Genomic DNA, 27,467 nt, shown 5'->3' on the forward strand with positions numbered 1-27,467 from the left:
TTTTAAGCTGGATCAGTTCCCCACTCCAATTCACTATATGGCTGCACAAATGCTTCTGTAAGAACAAAAAAGGTAATATAAGGTATGTATTTATGGGTGTATAAATAATATATATATATATATATAAAAATCTCACAGCATTTTCAAAAAGTTACTAGTGAAATTTCACCTTCAATCATAAATATAAAAATATTAGTCTAAGTCTCTGAATTTGTTACCCACACACATTTTCATCCCAACTGACCAAGACACCATGGTTGTGTTTGTTTCAGAAAACATAAAACCCAAGAAATTCAACAGTGACTAAATAGGCACTGTAAATTGACTGCCGTTGTAAAGAATGTGGACAAGATCTCTTTAGCCTTGAACAAAAAAAATGAAGAATATACAAGAGGGGAGTGGAAAAAAAAGATGACTAGCAAGAATTTAACACAAAGGGGTGTAACTAATTCATGCTGCCACTTTCTTCACTATTTCCAAGGAAAACTCACTCCTGACATAGAAATTAGATTTAATATTGTGTAACAAGATGGTAGATTTTAAGGTGTCTTTAAACTGGATTCTTATCACCTTATCCGTAGAGCAGGTAAGGGAAAGAAACAAACCAGCGAAAGATAATCACCTGCAAAAGAGGACTCTGTTTGGAGGTAGCTCAAGTATGAGGTACAGGCTGAAGCAAAGGAAAAAGAAAACCTTTAGGAGCGAGACAGATGTCCTCAGCTGCTACATACAATAGATGAAACACCAGGGAAACCTATCAACCACAGGGATGATGGCAAAAACTCAAGAGAGGTTCAAACGGTGTCAGTTTTCACTTCCAACTAATTGCTTTAAAATTTGGTGCAGGAAGAGTGAGGAGTGTCAGCTTTCTGCTTCCATTTCAGTACCATCAAAACAAACTAAAGCTGCCCGCTCTACAAAACGTCTTACAAGGATTTCTTTTTAACAAAAAAATTCTGCTGTATCTACTCTTGTTAGAATTTCCACATGCCTATGCTAGAAGAGTGGATCCCCCAAAAAATTCATCAACTCCTAATGATCAAGCATATCAGTACTGCATCTTTACTAGATCACTCACATACAAAGGGATGCAAACGACCACAAGCATTTGGTGTCTTACAGTATGTTACAAAACTGCAGTTTAAACATAAAAGATATTTTCAGGTTAAATGACACAGAAAAACTAGGGAAGTTTAATGTCTCTGCTTATCAGCAACTCTGCAGACTCTGAACTAGATGAGGGAAAGTTTACAGGCAGAAATATTCTCCTTTACTAGGCCAACTGACAAGTAGGTTTTCCCAAGCACCTCTTCAGGTTTCTAGTGAAAACCTCTCCCTTTTCCTGACCGTATCAGTTGGGCTAATAAAAAAAAAGAAAAAAAAAAAAACTTTCACACCACTCCCTATCAATTTTTCTTCAATCTATCCTTACCTCATCGGTTACAACTCTGAACTAGGAAGCAGGTTTACTGAAGCTGTGAAAAAAGCTGTTGTAATCAAAATACTGTGAGGTTGTAGACTGCATCAGTATATGGATTACTAAAAAGCTTCAGCATTGCTAAAAAAAAAATAACATTGTAATTCCATCTACAGTTTCTGACAGAAGTACATAACAGTAATTGAGTCTGTATCTATTTTTAGAGCTCAGGAATACAACTATACGACTTTTATCACTGATACCACAGCATCACGAACCAGGCTGCTTCCCCTGGAGGAAAATTATTTTCCTTGAGTTTTTCTTTTCACATATAGCAAAATTTATGGACCAACTCTAAAACATATTTTGCCTAAAAAATGCCAATGACTTATATGATTTCTTAAACAACAGAATCTTGAGTGTCGGGTATTCAACTGCTGGAAAGAAGGCAGTTTGCTATGCCAAGAGAGTCAATGTTGTCTAACCTCCAGATGAACCAATGGTAACATGACTGAGTGATCTTAATTACCTAGCATTTCTTTGGACATTCTCAGTATCTGAGGAACACTGTAGCCACAAAAAATCAAACTTACATAAACATGCAAACTTACATAAAGCATAAATATGCTTTGGGCCTGGCTACAAATTCTTATGTTTTCTGCTCAAAACTCCAGAAAGCTCTACAACTGTACTAGGACCAGGTTCACGGTTTTAGGTAGTACCCAACAGCATTCAGGCTGCATCCTTAATTCCAAACAAGTGTGAAATTTACAGATATCCAGTACTTTACTGTACTCCAGTAACAGCAAATCCAGTTGTGTAAATGGCATTGCTATACAAGCTCTCATTTCCTGGCTATTCACACATCTCCTCTGTTCAGTACCTCCTTAGATTTGGGAGGCACTACGAAAAAAAGTAGCAGTTCAGTTATTGTACCAGCAATTCACGACATATTGATCACTATGCAAACCTTACCTCTAGCATCGAGGCAAAGGACTCAATTGCAGTGACCAAGAAGAAACAGTACAGGCTTCTGCTCAAACTGTTTGTCCTCGAGAAGAGGAACACATCACTATTATTGCTCGTCAATTTCTCCTTCAGAAGAGACTACAAAGCCAACTTCAAAGAATATTAAAAATAGCAGCGTTTAAGGGCAAATAGAGCACCTGAATTAAAAAATTGTATTAAAACACCAAATAGAAGATATTCTTTCAAACTAACCCCATTGAGGAACACTCCAACATCAGAAAGAAAACAAGACATTAACGCAACTGAAATACAAGTCTAGTAACAGACTGGTCTACTACCACTCTATAATAATGTCTGGTAATAGTTTGCTCTTGACATGGAAATAACAAGTTTAAGGTTTTGGAAATGAATGGAAACATAATCTGTTGGTATGTATTTCAACAGCCACCGTATTAAACAGGTGAGAGGTTTGACATATTGGTGGTCCAGTCAGAGGTGAACGACTGGACTGAATGCAGGTGAGAGTCAAGTATGCAAAATGCCATTTATTCCCTAGCACTGGGTTTTATAAGATTGCAAAGATTTCATTACATCTTATCAGCATAAATAATGTTATTCTCAAAGACAGAACTTTTTAAATATATACAAATATTATTTTATCATTTAGATATGACGTATTTATGTTAACAGATTTTATCTGGCACCAAAACTAGGAGAGAAAGCAGGTATCTATCGTGATTTACAAACTGTGGCCTTTCAAATTTGACAGTATTGGAATTCAAAAAGCACACACACACAGAGACACTGGACCACACAAATACTTCTAGAAACTTTGCATTTCCAAGTAACTGGTATGAAACTATTTTGATTTAGTAATAATCTTAACTGTTATTCCCAGTAGCTGCTCAGTACCATGCACGAAGTAGTTTGGCAGACTGCATACATACTACTTTCTCCATGGACAGCTGTCTTTGCTGCAAACAATATTCACCTTCACCCACGTTTTAATGGAGGGAGTCAAAACAAATAACCCCACACTCATTACCCTTAGACCCATTCATCTCAAACCAGACCTCTCTAGGGGCTCTATCTTCAGACCAAATCAGCAACTATAATTTGCACAATATGGTCTTAAAAATACAACTACAAAAATACAGGACTACAACAGCTACAGGCAGAACTTTTCATGCGATTAAACAAACCACTGATACTTGAAACGACTGCTGTGACTAATGTCGTTCAAACAAAAGAAATAGCAGGAAAAGTACCACAGACCCAGTAAATTAAATGAGGATCATAGACTTTCACCTAGAACTGAACTTACAGTCTCGGACAACTCAGTAAGTTCTCTGTAAAATTTCCTCTTACTAGTAGACAAAAAACAGGAGCTGGAGATAACTACATTCTGCAGACTTGTAAAGGAGCAGCTGCAAAAACTTGGCTAATGGTTTAGCCATAGCATGCTGACAGATGGATATGAAACTATTAATAATGAAGGAATGCAAGCATGTTATGAACTGTACCAGCTATTTTATGGATTGTTATACATTTCATTCTGAATTTTAGCATAGGAAGAAATACTGTGGTTTGAAAATCTACTACTCAGCATAGTTTCTGACCTCAGCTATGATTCATTATGCATGGATATATTACAACTCCAAATACAGCATATTATGATGCATTTTAAAACCAGAACATGCAGACTAAAACCAGGACAGACCTAATGATGCAAAAAGCCCTAAGCATTGTAAGGCTAGGCTGTACACAGCCAAGTATTGGCTCACCTTTAGTCAAAGTACAAAGCACTGCCATAATACTATGTAACAAAATCCTTCCTAAAGCCGTTAGAAGTTTAAAGGATGTTCCAAGCACCTAACACTCTTCTTCTTTGCCCGTTCTGAGTAATAACCTGGTTAGCGCTTTTACTCATACTTACTCTTTTTAGTGAAGATGCAGTTTTACATTCAAAAATCTGTGCTGCTGCCAGAAACCACACATTCCTGCCCCTCCTTTCTGCCTACGTTAGTGCCTGTTCAGCTGCACAACTGCCCACTACCTTTTATTTCCTGGGTTGCTTTTCAGATGGTTTGCATCCTTGTTCGGGCTCATCAGCAAGTATGAACCAGCTGCAAACTCTATACTGAAATGAATTATAAGGCAGGTAGGAAGGAAAAAAAGCACGTATTGTTGTCTTCCTGCTGTTTAATCTCTGACATTGGTTGACCACCGCTTGATTTCGGACTGCTCAAACCTTCTGTAATGCAGGCTCAATTAACCTGCTACCAACGTGCCACTTATGATTTGCACAGATAATCTACTCTGCTTGCAGCTTGTATCTGGTAGACTTCTTTCCTAAGGACAACTTCAGAATGGGCTGCAGGTCAGTGGATTTCCAGGCAGCTGCTTCACCACTTTGCTAGTTCCTCTCTTCTGTGGCTCCCTTAAGCCAACTGAAAAAGGAGGCACAGCAGTGAGCATTTCTGCCAACCCCAAAACAGTATCTCCAGCCAATAACAATCTCCTTTATTATTGCCAATCTGCTCCTTGAAAATATGACAAGCAGGAGCAGGCTTCACAAATTGTTTCAGCAGCATCTGTCTGCTTCTAGTAGCTCCGTTTTAGGGGTGTTGCAGAAGCAGCATGGAGCATATCCGTTCTAATACAGAGTATACTAGTTCTGTGCTTACGCTCTACACCCAGGCCCCCTTAGAAACCTTGTGCTCACTTCCCCAGTGTGACTGTTTCCATTACAATGCCAGGAAGGGCCATGACATGGAGCTCTTCCCTGCAGCCAGAGAAAGTTATACAAACCCAACACATGCCAGCCTTAAGCAGCTCTTTGCATATACCCCCCCAAAATCCTATGACAGTGCATATTCGGAAGATTTTTTGGGCTAAGAATTTTTCCCACAAACAATTTTCGGCACAAGCAAACCTTAAATGTTTTATCAGTCAATTCCTCTTCCAAAAAAGCTCTCTACTATCTAGCTAGAAAATTATATGGTAAAGGACATATCACTAAAAAGGTGAAGAGCAGGCTCCTGTACTGTTTCTGGAGAATTGAGAGAATTTGCTAGAGACATAAGGCAACAGTTCTTAGGTTTGGAACGACATCTTTCTGGGCAGACAGGAGTCCTATTTGTTAGAATAAGACACTGTTTAAGGAAGTCACAGAAGGTAACAGAAGGCAAGGGTCTGAATTTAAAAAAAAAAATAAAAAAATCATCTTAGTATTTCATACCTAGCTTACCTTTCACTGCCTCTTCTCTCACAACTACTGGAAGAAAAAAAAAAAAGACTTAACATACACTTGGTGATGCACAAATTTAAGACTGATAGGGATACAAACACATAGGCCTACATCAAGCTTCCAATTACCCAGTTGTAGCTTGCTAGTACTGTTCATTGGCTTTGCAGAGAAATAACTTCAATTTGGTATTTCAAAGACTGCCAACATCTGAAGTTGGTTTGCTTAAACTAATGTATCCAGAGCACTGGTATATGCCTGCAGCCTTGAGCAAGCCCCCCTTTTCCCTAGGGGGAACCTTTATGAAGTTACAAAAACCATCTAAGCAGTAAGTACTTTTAAAGCAATTTTCCTCTGTAAGACCTAAGGGTTTCAGTTGCATGAAGAAGTAGTGTTTAGTTCACGTATTAGAGGTGATTTTGCTAACAAGCACATAATGAAAAAATATAATACCACAGTGTGCCAAGAATCCAGTTAAAACCTCAGATATCACTGAAGAGCAGAGCGCACTCTGCCCCAGCTCAAAAGTATGAGATAAATACAAAATACAAAAGTGAAGTAGGGAAAATACTGGAATACTAAAGACAAAGAAACTGATTTGTATTCTGGAGTGGGAAATGTAGCTCATCCAAATCAGAGTATCAAAAATACTAACAGAGTATTGGGGGCAAAGAGATGCTGCCTTACTGAAATTCAGATGTAGTCTCATCAACAAAAACCAGCATCTCATTCATTCCTGTCTAATTAGAATTCTGCAGATGACCACTTAGATTCATTTAATAAAAACCTCTAAAAACCTCTGAATCTAATTTTGTTTACCTAGAATATTGCAACAGCAGTACTACATTCTCAAATGAGACATAGCTGTGCATTTTAGCAAGAAGCAATGTGACAGTTTTGATGAGGTTACCAAAATCATGTAGATTCTCATTGGAATTCATATTTGGAATGAGTCTCCCTCAGTTTGATTATACTGAACTTCTGCCAAATGAATAAAAATGCTTGCTGTTAAAATTATAGGTTTCCTTCTTGAAATAGAAAATTGGGGTGAATAAATCAACATAGATAGCTGCAACTTCAATGAACAATGATACAAAGCATACATGTTCTCAATAAATAAGATGGAGACATCTTGTAGAAATATCAGAACGAAGTTGCTCAGGAGACCTATGTTATAGCTCATAGATTCCAATTCCAAGCAAAACAGAGGAGAGAAACCAGAGCAAGTACTGCAATTCTAAAACACAAGAGCCTCAACAGTAGAAGAAAAAGGGCAGATTGAAAAGCCTGTCCTGTAAACCTAGATACTCCTATTTTCAAGTCATCAACCATCTGGCTGCAATAGTTTGGTGTGGTTGTCTGTTATTACCATCCAACCATGTGTGGAAGGAAAGGAAGTTTTGCAGAAAAGCAGCAGGTTCTCTAGTTAACAGCAGCAAGCGGACTGCATCGTGAAGCTTCCAGATCATACTTCATGAAAAAGCAGCCCCAGCAGCACACCTGGTTCTATACAAATGCAATATCCTCACAAAGCAGTCCTGTAGACACAAAGAGGCAAGTGATATAATCATCTCTACTACTACCAGTTTCCAAGCAAATAAGATTTCACTTTTGATCTCTGGGCACATTTGTACTGTAACAGACACATGTATTGCCCAATTTTAATTTCCTCTTATCCCCATCCCTTTACACCTCAGGGGGCTGGTACAATATTATTTAGGAGTAATAACTGCAGAGCAGGTCCTCTTTATTCCCAGAAGCCCTGGGGCTGAGTAACCATAAAGCAAACAAACTCTAGAGAATCTGTAAATCAAACAACTGATTAGTCTATACTGAGCTCACACAGGTAAGATTCTTCCAACAACTTGCAATCTGGTCAACTGTTCTTTGCATTGCTATCCTGTCTAAAGCCTAGAACCACGTTCAGTTAAACATTGTGCAAATGCAGAAATATTCCTTGAGAACCTACAGTTCAAAGAAAGTCAAAGGACAAGGAGGCACGAGAAAACACATGAAAAGAATGAAATAGTCAAAACTTAGGTACTTCTCTGCAGAGTCACAAATAGATTATTGGCCTAAAGGTTCAGGCGATTTTTCACACAGTCAAAACAGTGCATCTTGCCAAACCCTAAACTCCCAATAAAAGACATAAAAAGACCTAGTACAATTACAGTTGTTTTCTATAGCACATACAAAGTAACAACATGACCTAGAGCAAGTTCCCGTGCAACCTGCTCTAGGTGGACCTGCTTTGGCAGGGGGGTTGGACTAGATGATCTCCAGAGGTCCCTTCCAACCCCATGTGATTCTGTGACAGGGCAGAAAAAAACAACCACTAAATACCATGTTTTTATTTTAGCAGTAGAACATCTTATATAGGTATGCTACTTAAACCAGAGAAATACAGCCTAGATGAATCTATTACAGGGTAGATGCAAAATTTATTGGAAAATGACACGTAGAAGTTACCAGTGTTTAAAGGTCTCTTACTGAACAAAATGGTACAGTCTGCTCAAAGTCTGGTTCTATCCAATAGTTACACAAAGAATCTGTAATAGAAAGAATGATAATTTTCCTTGCAAAAACAGGAGAGCAGGGAGGAGACTGCAAGTACACTAGAATACAAGATTAGAATACAAAACCATCTTGACAAGTCAAGAAAAATAACACATTAGAAAGAGAAGCAACAAAGTCAGCAGACACAGATCCAGGGTTTTAATGAATGGTACATAAATGACATCAGGCTGTTGCAAAGAAAGCAAACAGTGTACTATGAAGCATAAACAAGAGAACATCCTGCAAGGCATGAGAAGAAATCCTTCTCCATACCAGAACTTTGCTAGAGATACATCTGGAAATGCTGTCTCAGTTTTGGGCACCTCACTTTCAAGATGATGTAAATTAGCTGAAGGGAACCCAGAGAACTGAAATGAGAATGAGGGTTAGAAGACACAAGAAGTTGCTAATTTATTTTGGATAAGGTATTTCAGAAATTGAAGTCAAGGCAAATATGAAGGAAAGCGTCTGCCTTCCTTTATAGCAAGCCTTGTCCCTGATTGTATAGCAGATCAAAAACAAATCTGGTAATAAAATCTCATTTCTCTCAACTCCCTCTCCTGTATGTTAATGCTGGTGCCTTCCTTCTACGTAATTTCATATGCGCAATTGTGCAGAATGATAGCTTTTGGCAAAGTCACTTGCACTGTAAAATGGAAAAAGCAATGGAGGGAATACTTTAAAAGAAAAAGAAAACTGAATTCCAGTATCACATAACTTTAAATTACCTTCTTTTCTATAACTTCACCACCACATGAAAACAGGAAACTGCTCTACTATTTCTCATTTCTTTTCCTCTGCAGTATTAAACAGTTTATGAGCATAGACAGTCCAAAAGGAACACTGTGTTGGGCCATAAACTGCAGAAATGTATATTCTCCAGACACATATAAAAAAGTACACAGATGGCAGCACTACTGAAGATAGTTATAATTTCATTTTAACCAGTCATTTTAAACTAAAACAAAGTTGTGCCTTCCGAGAATAATTTTTAACAGCCACACGAGAAGAAAAAACCATCTAACTTTGCCACTATAACGACACTTAGCAGTTGGATTAACTCCCTTTTATCAAGACTATTTTTTGCTCAGTACTGTAGAGCGAAGGGATAATTGAAACAAACGGTCTGCCAACAAAAACTGGGTTCATGAAGTTTTAGCGAGGGCAAAGAACAAACTCTGCTCTGTAAGTCCCTTTCAAGCATTTTGTTTCCCTAATTAAACAATAACACAACTTAAAATTTATTCCAAACTAAACTTTACAAACAGCAGTGTTCACATATATGTGAAATTCTGACACTTGTCTTTTATGCAGGTTTTTGTAAGAAAATAAAGGGTAATGCTAGAATGTTTAATTAAAAAAACCAAAAACAAACAAAGCAAAGCTACAGACTCTGTTCTGTGCACAAAAATGCTGCTATGTATAACATGGGAGGAAACCTTAACATAAAATGTTTTGTTTGTTTCACAAACTATTTGTTACTTAAACCGATGAGGCACACCGAACAAGGTTTGGCATTCTTCTTTGCACCAAAAAAAAAGTATGTTTAAAACCAAAAGGTCTGATACAGCTAGCACAAACATAATATTCTAATGCTGCTCAGTTCACCATTTAATGAGGACATGAACACCAACTTGAATTTTGGTGCAGGGCGAGTAAAACATCTTGAAGAGAACAAGAATTGTTCTTTTTATTAGAAGAAAGTTGGGTTTGGAAGTAATTTTCCTGATTTAGGAAACAAATTAACTACTGTTTTCCATGGCTCAAAACAAAGTTTGGGCTATTTAATGTTTCTTTAATTCATATAGAATAATAAAAGTAGGCAAATTTTACAATACCTACATTATTCTAAATATATATGCTTCTGTGGATAGCGTTCACAATATGATTAGCGTAAGACGCTAGTATCTTTTCATCCTGTTAAGTTCACAGAAGGACAACTAAGTTTTTCCAAGAAGTTGGTGAATTATCTTAATAAATTTCTGCAGGTTCAGAAGCAGTATTCTGTGTCTTCTGAGCAAACACTCACAAATTTATTTTAACTTTCATGCTGCTCTCTAGAGAAATATACAGACTCCATGAAAAAGAACCACCAAAGCTACTCAAATGGAAGTTGGGGGAGGGAAGGGGAGCATGGAGAAACAAAGCAAGCAGCAGCCCCAGACTGAAGGGAGAACTGCATTATTAGGTAAGCCTCGACCTTTGGCAGCAAGCAGATAGCCAGGAGTTCAGTGGGATTATGCAGAAATATACAGGCCCTTCTATTAAGAGTTGGAAAGGCATTCAAGTTCACATACATACACAAACACAAAATACGCTTGAAATTTGAGCAACAAGATACTTTACATAAATATCAGCAGCTCAACAGAAAAGGACCCACACTGTCCACTGAATTCTCACCGCTAGAAACTGTTTGAACCACATCTGGCCTAAATATGGCTAGTAAAATTCTGGTAACTCAATTCCAAAATGTTTTCTTCTGATAAGGTTAGCTCCTCATTAAAGAAACACATGTTTTGATGTGGTATAACACATAAGGTATTTCTCGTTTTAGAAAAATTCAAAATGGAACCAGTTCTCCAAGTTTTGGAAGTAGAGAAAAGTTTTTCTTATTCTGAGTTTAAACAACTTGCAGAGATAATTCAATTACTGTTTCCGTAACAGTGGTATTAAAAATACTTTTTATTAGCAAAGCATAAAAATGAGGTTTGCATTTCAGCAACTTTCAGTCCAGAATACACAAATCCACCTGTAAGTCTAATGTATCTCCATAGTTTTGGAAAAGACAGCATACAGTGTTGTTACATAATTTAACAACAAATCAACTGTCCATTTTTCCAAACTTTCTATATATTTATTACCAATTCAAAGCCAACTGGCATTTAAACAACTTTTCTTCAGAAATCTTCCATTTTGGAATTTGTTTAGCTCTCCATAAACCAATATTTTCAAATATTAGAACAACAATAGCAGAGGTGCAGAGGAGCTGACAAGCAACTATGTGGAAACAGAATAAAACAGAACCAAGGATGAAGCCAAATGGAAATACTTGCTTATAAAGAAAGAAATTAACAGTTTGAATATTTTCTCTTTGCCAACAGAAGCACTTCAGTCTTGAGACACTGTACTGCAGGAAGCTGAGATGATATAATTCATAGATTCATAGATTGGTCCAGGCCGGAAGGGACCTCCAAAGGTCATCTAGTCTGACCTCCCCGCAGTCAGCAGGGACACCCCCAACTAGACCAGGTTGCCCAGGGCCTCATCGAGCTTCACCTTGAATATCTCAAGGGAAGGGGCCTCAACCACCTCCCTGGGCAACCTGTTCCAGTGTTCCACCACCCTCATGGTAAAGAATTTTTTCCTAATATCCAATCTAAATCTCCCCTTCTCCAACTTAAAACACACTTAATTAAACACACTTAACCAAAGACAGCAGAAAAGGCACTGCAGATGTCAAGTAATTTTTGCATATAAGTTGATTTTTAGAAGAAAAAACTTACACAACGTAAAAAACATTTAGCTAGACATTTGGCTTTCCAAAGAAAATGAAAATCTTGGGTATAAAGTTTACAGAGCAGGATGCGCGAGTGTTAAGCACTGAAACAAAAAAATGTGACACCTGAGTGTGAAAAGAAAATTGACTATGACAGCTTTAATTGCTGTCATATTATCAATACTGATAAAGTGAATTTTTAGGTTTTTAATGGAGCATGTGGCATCTAAAGAGGGAAAAAATATTACTTGTGGAAATTATGGGCTTCTTGGCTACTGTTAACTTATTTATCATAGCAAATAAAAGCATTAGAGAATAGTTATGTAAGGTTTGTCTTTCATTTGCACTATAAAACACAAGTGAGAGATGAAAGTCTCTCCTCCTAAGCTATTTCATATTCTCAGAAGGAACAATTTAATGAAAAAAAAAAAAAGAATGAAACATAGTATTATACATTTGCTGGTAGTAATGATAACCAACATGCTTACCATAAATAACAAAGGTTAACTTTGCAGATCTAAAAACACAACCCAGACACAAGTATAAAGGGCAGGCAGTGTTGTAATTTGATTAGCCTTAGGGATTTACAAAGCAAGTTTCATCTTCAGTCTCAATTTGACATTTAAAAGAATGCTTAAAGCAGTTTAGTTTTGCAACTGCCACTTTTAGAGTGCTTTTCCACAGAGATGTCTAGCCAGCTTCACACATTTTCTTAAGTACTAACAACTAGCAGACCAGGTTCTATAAATAACAATTTTTATAAGCTAAACAGTTAAATCTCAAGAAGAATTCTAGTTACAGTGGGGTTTAGTTTTAGCTCTTCACTGAAATGGAGTCATCATTTCTCCCAACCAGCATGAGCACTAAACTACTTTTACTGAATACCATTTACAAATAATAAATAGTATCCTATGAATATGGAACAAGAGAAGAACAAAATACACTTTGGATTTTCTTTTTCTATTCTTTTTAAGAAGGCTAAGGAAGTCTGGAACTAGACAGGAAACATACAGGACTGATTGCTGCTGCTTAAAGATGTAGTCTGGTAGAGAACATCAACACACACTGTAAGAAAAAATATTTAGATCCAAATGTACAGCATGCTCTAAAACAGATAAGTGTAATGTAAACTTTTCATACAGCTTTACATATTCACTGGATTTCAAAAACAAAGGGCTTCTTGTTTGATTTATAGTCAAACTGTCCTTCTCGGTTTCTAGCAGTCGCTTTTGATCTGACTGGCTGTTTTGAAACAAACCTGGCAGAAAAAAGTAGGTTTTGGTCACAGCTATGTGAAGGGAAGGGGAAAAAGGGATGCCACTACACAGTGCCCCACAGAGAAACATGCTTCAGTGACTGTTTAATGGCTGTCATTAGACGAGGAGCAATCCAAACCTTGTGCTGCCGCTTGCCCTGGCATCATTCAAAGAGGAATGGATGGAACTAGGGCTTACTGACAAGTTTGGTAGAAGGGATCAAAAAAGGAAATCAGGCATCATGTTTCACTTCTCAAGAAACAACTTATGTTTTACTAACATCCATACATTAAAAAAAAAAAATTAAGCTTTTTGTTTCTTTGTACTTTACAAACAAAAAAAAATCAAAAACCATTAAGTAAAGCAAAAATTTACAATCACACACTTTCACTTGCTTCATTCAGTGACTAAGATGGTACCAGTCAATGAACAAGTTTAATATTTTTTTCCTCATTTCAAAAGATGGATTAAGGTTTCATTTACTACCCATTATTTAAATTTTACACTGAGGATGGCAAGTGCTACTTTCCAATGAGCACTTCTACATTGTTCTTGGAGACAGCAGGAATGCTTTCTGAACAGTAACCCGATCCTCACAGCATCCTCACAACTAACAGCTCTGTTATTCCCATTTTACAAACTGAAAATAGAGGTGCAGAGAGGTTACTGAACAATGACCATCGGTTTTGAGGCAGATAAGGTCAGCTCCCCGCCCCGAGTACTTCATACCATGTAGAGCTACTTGGGTTTGAAACAGCTCCCTTTGAGTTTGGCAAAAGCTATGAACGTTCGTCACTTTTGCTCATCAAACTCGATATCCTGACACCACAGACACATAATTAAAAACAGCCAGAAAGTTCATAACACCAACAGAAGGAACTGCGTTAAACTCATTTGAGCTCTGGCATAACATGGTAGCACAGGGTTTTCCCAAATTTAATCCTATTTGAACCCATTTCCTTTTTAGGAAAAGGAAAAAAACAAAGCCCATTTAAAAATACCCAGCAACAAGAAGCTATTTATGTTTAGTAATGCATTTAAATGATTAATTAGTCCAGTGAAACTAATTATTTACACCCTTTATTTGAAGTCTGAACTTGCTTAATTTGGCTTCCAACCACAGAACTGTGGAATACCTTTGTCAGCTGAAGAGAAGGTTGCTTTTATCAAATACCTCTTCCTCAAGTAGGTACATATTGACTAATGAAGAGACCCTTAACATTTCCTTAGCCAAGCTAAACAAAGTAAGCACCTTACATCTTAATTACTAAGACTGATCTCTCCTTCTCCCAGTAATTTTCAAGGCTATTCTCCGGAAGTTGACTTTTCACCATCCTCCCTGGCCTGTTAACACGTGAAGTACTGCTCCAGTAACAGTCACAGCTAACTAGTTAATACACAACATCCTTATTTCCAATTCCCTTGCTCAACTACTCACATTTTTCACCAGAACTTTTAGCTACAGCCACAAGGATTGACTTCAAGTTCAACTCCTATCAGTCATCAGCTCAAATCTTTTTCAGAGTCTCAGACTGAGTCCTCTTACTTGTTGCCCAACTCAATATTTAGTTGCACTGATTCTGCCATGAAATGTGTTACATATTGTTTCATATGTCCAATTTACTAGTGATCTAAATCACTTTGCATCCTTAGTAAAGTTCTTTTAGTCCCAAATTTATATTTATTATTTTATAGGTAAGTAAAAACATCTGGAATAATTCCACAGTTATTTATAATTAGAACCTCAGATACTCTGTAACCTCAGGTAGCAGACGTTAATGCAATGTATGCCACAGGAGACTTATCTCTAGTATGCACCAACACTTACAGATGCGTAACACACTCTGCTGTCGGATTTTGCATGTTACTCATACACAGCCCTGCCAATGGATCTGTTTGCAAGAACCCAAATCTCAAGCCAAGGCTCTCCTAGGTTTCTTAGTTAACAGGAGTTACTGCAGTTTATTTTGTAACATAAAATTTATCAAATCTTTAAAATACTCTAGAATCAACCCACAAGCAATGTGTGTTAAAGGTAATGACAAATGAAAACATAGTTAGATTTCCATTTAGTAAATTGATTAACCTAATGAATAGGTGCTTTAAAAATATACAAGCTTTCAATCTGTGTATTTACATGTAATTACACAGATCTTTAAAGATTTTATTTTAAAGGTAAGATATCTCATGGACCACTTCAAAAAGACAGAGCTGTGACCAGAGCAGAAGTTCCTGCCCAAAATTCCAGAACTCCTTACCAAAGCCTTCACAATGAGAAACAAGGACAGCACCAGCACACCAGGTATCGCAAACGCCTCAAAGCATTAACATAATGGAAACCTTTTACCCTTCGAGCTTTATTTTCTTCTTATGTAGGATGAATTAGGATGCTATCTTTTGTACGTGAACTTTAAAGGCACTTACACAGGGTTTAATCTTCTCCATCAAAAGCCTTTAGAAATTACACGGCAGAAGGAAATCCATTCCTCTTAAGTCAGCCAGTTCCAGATCTCTGACGTGTACATTTCTGGTATGATAGTGGCTGTGACCTCAGCAGCATCAGAGGGAAAAGGCCTCACCACTATTACTCAAGTTCTTGCCACAGGTTTGTCTCTTACACTGGAGTGATAAGTAGGCTACCCATACGCGGAAATACTTCCAAGAGTTGAGCCTCAATGACATCTTCTGAGCTGATATGATCCTTGGCGGATCATGTAATGAAGGAACACACACGCACACACACATTTATGCAGCTTACATCTTCTGTATCAGTTCCACCCAGTCCCCACACTGTTTGTCCGTGTCTTCCTTTGTATTTTGTGGGCATGTCCACAGACAAGGATTTGCTGAGCTGCTACCTTGCTTTCTGCATTAATTAGCATACATTATCCATCACAAAAGGAATTTATGCTGCTCCAGAGTACAAGGCCTTTTGAGATTCTATAAACTTAAACAGAAGGGACAGGCATAAAAAGATCTTCACCTAGACAGAGTACGCACTAATTAGAGTAAGCGTTGCAATCGAAGGGAACCATGAGGGTAAAGCAATATTTAGGGGCAGCAAAAAAAAAATATGAGATTTAAGAAAAAAAAAATAGAAACACAGCTAGAGAATATCGTAAACCCCTATTTGAAGTACTAAATAAAAAAATTTTAAAAACCAACAAAATACACCAAGCAGTACACTTACTATTCCCCCATTTCCCATCTATTTTCCTGCTTGAAGATTATTGCTAGAAGCTTTTTCTGGTTTTCATCTTCTTGTCATATTCATTCTTCTCAGATTTTATTTCTTGATACTGTAAGGCAAAAACTTATGAAAGGAGGAAGAACTTACTGGTATTGAGAACTCCTCTGCCAAATACTTCAACACCGATGCTCCTCTAGCCAAAAAGTTACTTCTCTCTGCCAGGTTGCCTTGGAGTTTTGTGTCAAACTCCTTTCTGACGACTGAAGCAACAGAGTCAATTATTATGAGTTTAACTTTCTTTGAAATAATTTCTTCTTCCAAAGACATAATCCTAAAAAAAAAATCCAAAACAATAAAAAACCCCAGTCATTGATAACTTTATTTACACAATAGAACCATTTTATAAGCCTGAAATTATTAAAGTAAACCTTTTATTTAAACAAGCTGAAAGTCATCCTCTCTTTTTCCCCCCTCACACACCCCTTCCACTAAAAACTGCATGTGTTGAAGAGATTTGGAAACGAATCTCAGGCTCCAGTGGACCACATAACCCAAGGCAGGACCTCTCCAAAAGAGAGGTTTGAAAGAACCTCTCGTTAGCAACACTATGCTGTACAACCTCTGAATGACAGCCAGCAAGTTTAGTGGACACTGAAACTGTGCCTTTTTGCTCACAGCAGCAGCGTCCCATTGCCAACACCAGAATCCTTGGTGTCTATACATGCAGAAGGTCAAATCCATTTACACATACAGAATCACAGAATGATATGGGGTTGGAAAGGACCTCTGGAGATCATTTAGTCCAACTCCCCAAAGACATACCTCCAAAGACAGTATGCCAAACCTAATCCATTGATTATATACTACTAGCTGTTCTTTGATAAAGTTGCACTAGAAGAAACTATTCTTAGAATAATTATCCCATGAACTTAAAATACACAAGATGATATTAAAAATAACTTAATTCATTTTCATTGCAAAATCTGTTCACAAATTAACTTAACAACATGACAATGCTGCGAACAGCAGCATTCAGGCTGATGACCATGAAACAATTCCTCCTTCCCACTGCTGGAGGGGTCCCAGTCCTCCTGGAAGTAAACTACATTTTGGAGGAGCAAAATGGAAATTTTCTATTTCATGGAAAACTTAACTCTTATACTATGGTCTCTCCACAATCCAAGACAAGATAAGACCTGTCACATGAAGCCCTTTAAATGCTTACAGGGATCAGATCATATAGAAATTGTCTATTAGGAACTGGAAAAGATCAAGTGGGTGTGAATTAGTCACACGCTGTGAAAGAAGAAGAGCAATGTCAGTCTTCCTGTAACAATTTTACTTTGTTGGAGACCATGCTGTTATCATCATGAAAAGGCCTCAAATAAATGAATTGGTCTTCATAAAAGTTTGATATAAAACACATATTGTTATAGAAAACCCAGTCAAAAGGGTCTTTTTTTTAAAAAGAAAACACTCTGGAAAAGAATACCTCTTCAGTACACTGCCACAGGTCAGCTCTCGATACAGGTGAATGCTACGGGTCATGCAGAACAGCTTTTCGTCTGAGTCAAAATAAGCAGGGAATCTGTTTCCTGCTATCTCAATCAACCTATCAAAAAAAACAGAAGGCATAACAATGAAAAGGGAATAATAAGGCATCAAGTATTCACAAAGCAAACAAAGCAAACCTCTGAATGATAAGCAGATACCAAGTAATACTGGAAATCTTTTTCAAAGGAGACGCACATTTTAGCAGTCAGAGTGAAATACTGGAAGTCAGAACAGTTAGTGTCTCTTCCCAGTGATGCTGGAGTCAGTGGAACACTGGGGAAAGATATAATGTGTCTGTACACAAAGAAACGGCGCATCTCCTGTAGAAGGAAACTGCAAAGTTTATACTTACTGAATGCAAAGTTCTTTGAGTTTTGTACAAGAGGTTCCACTCAATGGCCAACCACTCCCCTATTTTAGTTATTATATCTAAATATTATTTTCATTTAAACAAATGTACTCTCCAACTCAAATCATCTTCCCTTCCACCTTTAACACGCAGTGAAATTATAAAGTAGATCTTGTGTCACCACAAAAATTTAACAAGCTGGTACAAACAGAAGATCCATCACAAGATCCAGCAGACATGGAAGCAGGACTGCCAAGAACAGAGCCCAGTTCGAGTGCAAGTACTTATACAAGCAGTACGTGTGTGGAAAGTTTGCCTGCCAAAGCAAGAATCTTTCCACAGATAATCTATCCTTAAAAACAAGAACAAGGTCGTCTGGATGAGAGACTTCTTCACTGAAACCATTTCCATTGTGCCATTTACTTCTTTGTAAGAAGGTCTTATAAAATCTTAAGAAAATATACTTTTTAGAACATAGCAAGAAATAAAGTAAAATCAGCATTGTGTCACAAAGTGGTTGGGGCTCCAGCTGCCAGGTGGCTACAACTGAACATCCATCCATTCAGATAGCACAGGTACAACCGGCATGGCTTGAAATAATGAAATGACTAAACAGTTTAAGTGGCTGCTTCACTGACAGAACTGAATGTGGGATTCCATGATTAAATGTTCTCCATTACCTTATTAGCAAATTCATGACCCTTCAAAACTTTGAATTACAATTGTTAAGCATACCACTGTTTATTATCGGAGCAGACTAAGGAAGCATATCAGATAACTGGTGATAGCACCAAAAGAAGTCAGAGGAAGTTGAATATTTATTATTTGCTGTCAAAATACTTTTATATTTAGAAACTATGCTTTGAAAAAGCCTATCACAGATGTAAAACTAACAATTTACTGATGAGAGACCAACATTTTCAGTTAAATGAGATTTTATACATAAAAATCATTGAGGACTCTTCAGAAGTCGGTGGAATGAAGTTTCACCCCTCTGAACTCAAGGCAATTTTACCTAGGTTCTTAAATAAATGATCCAAGAATTCAACTTAGAAACTCATAGTTACAGTCCGAGAACTGTAACTCTTTTTACACAATGAAGATTTTGGTTTTTAATAGCAGAAAATATTTAATTGTATTTTAAGCAGACATATCCCACTGCTTACAGCTTGAGAAGAGTGGCATCTAGTGGATGATACCTGGGGACACAGCTTACTGTTTGTGCTTTTTATTTAGGCCCTTTTCATTAAGCCCCAAAACGTTAAAGCTATTTTAGAAAAATTGTTTTAAATAATTTTTATTTGGATTAAAAATAGATACACTAAGTTTGAATGTTAATATACCTATTCTGAGCAAGCAATTTCATTACAATAGTCTGAATGTCATTCATTAGATATCACTTACTACATCTAAACTTCTCCTGCAGAATTTACAGCAACAGAATCTTGTCTTTGCATTTGCGTAATTATTCATGCAGACCATTTGGACTGCAACAGTGATCTGCCATTCAATGGTCTGCATGAAATGAGATGTCAGTACACTTCCTAATGGGCATGCAGATCACAAAGAACATCATTACACAGACTGACTTAAAGGGACACACCAAAATCTTGCTGAAATCGCAGTACTATTCACAGACCTCCACGCAGGTTCTAAGTTCTTTAAGATCTAAATCCTGTTTGTCATGAAATCCTGTTTGTCATGTGCACATGTCTGTGCACAAAACTGCACAGAACGTGTTCTCTGCAATCAGGGTGGAGGCCCATAGGGTGGAAAATCCCTGTCTGTCCTCAGCTTTGGTTCACAGAAATTTGTATCCAGTGCTTTTCACAAGCAGAGAAAAGAAAACCAAACAAAATTATTTTCAGATTTTCTAAATAAGTCTGGTAAGTTTTCAGTTAATAGCTGGCTAGAGTTGAATTGAATCGCTACAAATCTGACAACGACAATTTTGATTTCCAGACTTATTATGGCTATTCCATTCACCTGTCCTAGTGTCCATGTTCTGACAAAGCTGAATGATGGACACCAAGTTACTCAAGGCTTTATCTAGTCATATTTTGAAAGCCTCCAAAGGACGGAGGCAGCACAACCTCTGCGCAACCTTTTCCAATTCCTGAATGTCCTTATGCTGAAAAAGCTTCTCCATGTATCAGTATAGAAATGGATTTCAACATATGCCTGCTGTCTCCCTGCCACTACCACTTAACTGGCCTCCTCATTGGTAGGGGCTGCTGTTAGGTCCCCTCAAAGCCTTCTCTCTTCTAGATAGAGCAAGCCCTCAGTCTCTCCACAAAGGGCAGGTGCTCCGGCCCCCAACCATCTTGGTAGTCCCCAGCTGAAGTCCCTGCAGTTTGTCATGTCTTTCTCAAACCGAGAGCCCAAAATTGGACACAGGATCTAGACACAGTCTAACAGGTACCAAGGGGAAATGGGTAATCATTTCCCTCACTCTGCTGGTGCTGCTCCTTAGAGGTTGCAACACAGAAAGTCTAAGATATAGCTTGTCTTCTGAAATTGTGTTTAGCTATCATTTTCAACTGAGCAATACTAAATATTATTTAATACATAAAACATTCTCATTCTTAGTAATAACATTTTTACCACATTTGCTTTCTACATCCTACTCTATTTTCAGCAGTTTCATTTTCACATTCACCCGTTTTCCTTTTCTTTAGCATTCGCTTTTAAGCAACAAGTCTTAACTTACCTATTAGGTTATACCCTTTTTTACTACCTACACCTCAGTGACCTGAAATAAAAATTAAGTGGGATGTAAGAAGAGAGCACCATACTTTACAGAGCCATTACTTGAAGCTTTTTTTAAAAAAAAATTACAGAATCATAGAGGGGGGTTGGAAGGGACCGTTAATGGTCATCTAGACCAACCCCCCATGCAATGAGCAGAGACATCTTCAACTAGATCAGGTTGCTCAGAGCCGCGTCCGACCTTACCTTGAATGTTTCCAGGTTTAGGCATCTACCACCTCTCTGGTCAATCTGTTCCAGTTTTCACTACCGACATTGCAAAAAATTTCTTCCTTATATCCAGTCTAAACCTTCCCTCTTTCACTTTAAAGCCATTATCTCTTGTCCTATCACAAGAGGCCCTGCTAAAAAGTTTGTCCCCATCTTTCCTGTATGCCCCCTTTAAGTACTAAAAGGCTATAATAAGGACTCCCCAGAGTCTTGTCTTCTCCAGGCTGAACAACCCCAACTCTCAGCCCGTCTTCATAGGAGAGGTGCTCTAACCCTCTGATCATTTTTGTGGACCTCCTCTAGACTCACTTCAACAGGTCCATGTCTTTCCTTTGCTGATGTGTCCAAAGCTGGACACAGTACTCCAGGTGGGGTCTCACCAGAGCAGAGTAGAGGGGTAGAATCACCTCCCTCAACCTGCTGGCCACACTTCTTTTGCTGCAGCCCAGGATACAGCTGGCTTTCTGGGCAGTGAACACATATTGCCAAATCATGTTGAGCTTTTCATCCAGCAGTACCCCTCAAGTCACTTCTGGGCAGGGCTGCTCTCAATCCTTTCATCCCCCCGTCTGTATTGATAGGGGAATTTTTTGATGTATTACAGTTCCAGTTTAAAGTAATTCAAACTTTTGTAAAATTAACTTGACAAAAACAGGGTTAGAAACCACATCCATGGTTCCTTCAAATGATTAAACAATGCAAATATATTTGCTTTGATACTCCAGATTCACGCCATGGATATGTCTTCTGAAATATATAAATTATTTCAGTTAACCTCTTTCTGCCCATTTTTCTACACAAATAAGGATAAGACTACTGTATTTCTTGTCCTCCCCCAGACTCTTAATAACTTTTGAACTCACAAATTCCAAACAACAGTGACAAAGGAACAGACATCTCAAAAATATCAAATTCCTCATGCTTTAGAAAAGTTGGTAGCTAAGTAAATTAGAACTACCTTTCATGAAATATTGCAAAATCATTTCAACAGTTAATCAGTCCGTTGACATGGGAAGATTGGAAACCAGCACATGCATACATCTGTAACTCTCAACCGGATACAGCATATAGTGTCTCCTGTCCATTCAGTGGTTAGAAGATATCTTAAGTGCATTGCTGAACAGTTTCGGTCACATGGGCAAAGCAGGAGATATTAGAAGAACCAGAGGCATTATAGAGGCAAGGGAACATCGTACTGCATGGCCACTAAGGCTATAGGAAAGATGCAAGGTTACTGCAGAAAGAAATCAGAAGTGCAGAAGAAGGGCTGGGGGGCCCCGCTCAGCAAAAACAAGACAGAAATCTAATGGAAAACTGGCTGTGTCAGTCCTACTGTTCACAGAAAAACCTCCATTTCCTTTGTACTCAAAATGCCGAGCCTTTACATCCTCAAAACCTTCCTTCTAACACCACAAACTAAGCTGCAAAGAAAGATTTCAGGTACAGGACTGTTAAGACCATTTATAAATTAGAGAATGCACCAGCCAGCTTGTCATACCACAATTAGAATCTGCAACACCATACAAATTAGGAAGGAAGGCAAACCACTCTATTGAAATCCATTTCATCATCTATGGAATAACTGCATATACCAGATGAATGCTTAATAACTACCATAGGTATTTATTTCATAAATGCTTAATTATTGTTCAGAAAATAATTGAAGGCTCCAAGATAAAAGGTACTAAAGAAGTTGAAAGTGTGTGTTTTAGAATTTTGCATCTTTCTTACCTTTCAGCACTGAATGCAGACTCTGTGTCAATGTATATAACAGCCCCATCAAGTCCTCCCATGCTTACAGGTAGTGTAGCCAGAACACTCATCATAATACAAAACTGAGTTTTGCCACAACCTGGTGGGCTAGTTAGCTGGAAGAAAAAACATTAGTCATATAAACAAAGATGTCACATTCATTTCACCCTAATTCTACTTTTAACTAAGACCCATCAGACAGAACTCCTCAAATTCTGCTCTTCCAGTTACCAAAGACACCCACAAAAAGCGAGAATGCAGCCCACAAAAAGCAAATTGAAGTTACTCTTGCATCTGTGCCTTGCAGTCAAACTCATTCACTGAAGAATAAACAATTCTTCAGACACAGCTTTATGCTTATACTTTATTCCTTTGACATCCTTTGTTACCTCTCATATTTGAGGTCCCCTACTCTCCCCTTCCTCTTACAAGATCTTCCCTAGAGCCACATCTAGTTCTCTTCCATCTCCTCCTCTCTGCTACCTCTAAAATAGAGCAGAATTAGAAGATTCACATCTGACATCCACATGACATCAACAGCCTTTAGAGCTGAAAACAAAGTCCAGAGCTAATGAGTTCACAGGTGTATATGCTTAGGAACCATGATTACCTTGGTTACAACCAGGTCTCACTTGGAAGTCACAAGGATAATAGCTTATATTCTGTAAAGACTGAATCTTCATTACCAATCACACACACATACAACAGATTTTATCTGCCCCAGAGTCTACATTCTGCTACATAGCATGTGCTTTTCCATTTATGTTAACTCCCTAGTACCATATTTCACCATGAATACCACTTAATGGTCCAGACAAGCTTGCCAATTTTAAGCTTTCACCTGTGCTTACTGAAAGCCTGCTGCAGTTAAGCAGCATTCAAAAAGAGCACATTCAACTTCTGTAAAATGGTTCCAGTATGATTTTGTTCCAAAGGAAAAACCACAAGGATCAAAACTATACACTGTTTAATGAGATCCCCAGTTTCGGAGAGGAAGATTTTCTACTAGAGATGGGAGCATGGTGTTCTTTATCCGCTGTAGATTGTGCAGAGATTGCAAATGAACGCTGGGATCTGTGTTCAGATAATCATATGTTCATTACTACTACAGGGGGTTTTTAAATACAGTATCACATTTGCTGCCTCTGGGAAGGGAGATGATGATATTTTAAATACTAAGAGGGCAGAAAAACAGCAAATACAAAGTTGAAGTGACTTTAGGCACTAAAAACGGAGAGATGGGTTCACTCTGATGCTAATGGAGTCTAAATAATAATGTAAGATAAAAGTAAGCCTCTCCACCGACGTTAAACTGCAAAATGAACCATACCTCCTCAAAACACCTAGTACTACCAAAACAAAGGCTTAAATACAGAGCTGTTGTTTTAAATTAAAAAAGAAACCTTACAATGGACAAACACTCAAAATCAAACTGATTTTTGAGCCTAAACGCACAATAGTTTCATTTTAAGTACAAATACCTTTTCACCACAAGATACTAGAGTATTGCTATAGTTTTGCTTTAAGCAGCAGTAGTATGACTTGAAGCACAGAATATTTGCAGGGAACCGCTGAGGGACTGCATTAGCTACACTTACACATTAGCTACTGTTAGCTGTTGGTTAAAATCCCTTTAGTCACTTTTGTCTTTAAACAAGGCCTGAAAACCAAGCCGTATCAGTCAATTTACTTCAAGCTTTAATGCAAGTGTAGCATTAGATGACTTTTGGTTTAGAACCACACACTGCATTTAGTGAATTACAGACCAGGAATCAGTCATATTTATGCAATTATTTGTCCTCCATCCATTGTACTTAAACTACAAAATATCATACAAACAATAGCTGCCAGATTTTAATATGAACCTAAAGCATATATAAAAATTGCAGAGGCAATACACATTCCTTAGACTGTGATAGCCAAGGAGCCTCACCAGCTGTTTCATGTTAAAAAGATGACTTGAAATGAATGAGGGGAGGGCACCAATCCAGTTGTTAAATTAAAATCTTTGGACAACTATGAGGAGACCTCAAAAACGTTTGTAGTTCCAGCCTTGCCTGGGAGGTGCATTGGAAGCAGCATTTATTTCAGTGGCTGATGCAGGAGCTAATTCAGCAGAGATGTCTGAGGAGATGAGCATCATATAAGAGACAGACAGGGAATCTTGCAGTACAACCTAGCTAACGGAGGAACACAGAATTTCTATTCCCAAAGACAACAATACTTCATCTTTTATCAGCATTCCTTCAAAGGGAATTAAAATGGGATTTTAAATAATGGACAGTAAACAATTTAAGAACTACCACATTTTATTGTGATTACCACTGGAGTTCAAGTGTTTCAAACAATACAATCTTAGTTTAAAAAACAAGCCCAACACTAAAATTCCTCTAAAATAATTTAAATCAAACGTCTGAAAAAAGTTTGATTAGTTTTACTCTAAATTTTCTCTAGGAAAAAAAAAAAAAATCAAGTCCATCCAGATAGAAATGTGAAGACTACAACAATTTTGAATTTATCTCTCCCTAATAAAACATACTTTTATTTTTCAATAAGCTATGTATTATTTTCTCTGGCACATGTATAGGGTTTGGATGAAGTCACAAGGAGCTAATTCTTCTTCAGCTACCAGGGGATTAAACTCTTCAATATTCACAAAGTCGTTACTTTAATTTTTCCTCAGAGGAGTTAACCGAAAGCTCTGACATCTGACCACAAAATTTCAGCTACGATTTAATTTCCAACTTAAAACCTAATAGTGGTTTGAGAAAAAATGGTCCAAGACAGTGTAACACAAATCAAATCCCTCTAGCACTCAAAAAGCAAGCAGCTTTGGCTGTAGAAGATACCACCACAAGTCTTAACCCTGTGGCTCATGTACTCAAATTCCAAGTTTCCAACCACCCTTGCTGCTGGGTAAGGTAACAGGAAGACAAGAATTTAGCCACACCAGTCAGGCAGTAAATGCTGCGCACAGCATACTTCTGAGGAGAACTTCTCTCAGAGTATCTGCCTAATAATAAAAATACCAAAGGGCAATCTGCTGCTCAGCTATGCTCCAGTAAGTTACAAAAGAGCAAATTAAAATTATTAAGTTCCAAAATCACTTGAATCCAAAAAGAACACGACCTGACAGTGTTCACAAGCTGCAGTACAGCATCAAAGCAGCAGCAGACACTTGATAGCTTTCTACTAAAATTTCATCTAGCAGTCACGCTGAAGAACACTTGCAGTGCTGCCAGCCTTTGAAACTACTTCAGATCTCATGACTCTTGCAAAAATGCTTTTAAAAATCTCCAGAAACAGGCTTTAAATGAGAAACTCAGTTTCTGCATAGTTAATTGTTCTCTGTCTTTATGTTTGCCAAGAAACCCCTAATACATGCCACTTTACACAGTTAGGACCTGAAAGGCAAATAAAAAAGCAATACACTTTTTTTAGACACCTCGAATCTCTTAAGTTATTCATCTAATTTCTGGAATCTACTTAGTTCTCTCTACAATATTTCTGATTAAATAGTTATTATGCATGAGTATTGCCAATCTGGCATGGGGGTACAATCAAGACTACACAAACGGTGAAGGATGTAGTGCTTGTAGTTCTAGTATCATCCACTAGATGTCTTGTACAGACTTCAAAATCCCAGGCACTTACTGAGATCACCTATTGAAGGTAACTGCATTACGCAGGTCCTGTATTTCTAACCAAAATACATCAGAATAAAAAACCCTTAACATTCAAAAGGTTTTTTCAGAAGAAAACTTGTTTCAACACCTTTCCTGGCATAGTGCTTTTCATTTACAGTCAGATAAAAGCTTAGCCTATCACTGAATATATTCTTTTCCCCCATATACCTTTAAATATGTTAATACATATGCAGTAAGACCATTAGATTTTAGCAACAGTTTCCCAGATTTTCCTATATCTAAAGAAATAAATGTTTTAAGGAAACAAATACAAAAAAAAAAATTGAGTATTGTGATAATCAACCAAACTGAGAAGGATTATGAAATAGATAGCTCTGGAAAATTAAGCATTTGCATTTATTTCCCGAAGAGCGTTATTTTATGCTATCTCAGGAAAGTTATATTTGTCATCCATGTTTTGGTATCAACTGCTTGCAGAACTTCCTTTCAAATAATAGAAAAAAATTTAAAAACCCCACAAAATGCAGAAGTCAAAGATTAGTTAAACTACATCAAAACTCCCAACATGTCAACCACTGCTTTTCCCACATCTCCCTCTGGAGTCATCCCAAGAACATGATAATCAGCAGCTTAAAGTCTTTCAGTGCTCCAGAGCCATTCTATCTGGTCTCCAGGGAAGAACCCGTAAGATAGACTGCACTGAGAGCTGAATTATAGCTATGCTTAGGATTAAGAAAAAAGACAAACATTCACAACATCGTTATCAGCAGCCTTGTAAATTGACTGTGTGGCTCTTCCGATCCAAAAGGATCACATCCACTTTTTTTTTTTAATTAGGAAAAAAATACTCCAGGATCCCTAATGTAAACTTTCATGCTCCAGCCATCTTTTACTTAAAACTGCCAAGCCACAGGACGGAGGGGGCAAAACAGACTTGGTTATCTGCGTTGACCTATAGAAGGGTGACATCCTTTGTTTTGGGCACCATTCATGAGCCAGTCACAGGCTCAAGGACATGTTAAAGTCAGCATATCACAAGAAAAGACACATTCCTC

General features: G+C 37.7%; 1 protein-coding gene across 1 annotated transcript in view; it reads right to left on the reverse strand.

The window, feature by feature from the left end:
- The window catches only part of RAD51B (RAD51 paralog B), a 386,975-nt gene that overhangs the window by 353,692 nt on the left and 5,816 nt on the right, over nucleotides 1-27,467 (reverse strand). The window contains exons 4-6 of the mRNA XM_074149437.1: nucleotides 22,745-22,881; nucleotides 17,624-17,743; nucleotides 16,279-16,462 (exon numbers count right to left, since the gene is read on the reverse strand). Of these exons, the coding sequence (XP_074005538.1) occupies nucleotides 16,279-16,462; nucleotides 17,624-17,743; nucleotides 22,745-22,881 (441 nt within the window). The remainder of the gene's footprint in view (nucleotides 1-16,278; nucleotides 16,463-17,623; nucleotides 17,744-22,744; nucleotides 22,882-27,467) is intronic.

The sequence above is a fragment of the Numenius arquata genome, chromosome 6 (genome assembly GCF_964106895.1).
Source record: "Numenius arquata chromosome 6, bNumArq3.hap1.1, whole genome shotgun sequence".
Taxonomy (NCBI): Eukaryota; Metazoa; Chordata; class Aves; order Charadriiformes; family Scolopacidae; genus Numenius; species Numenius arquata.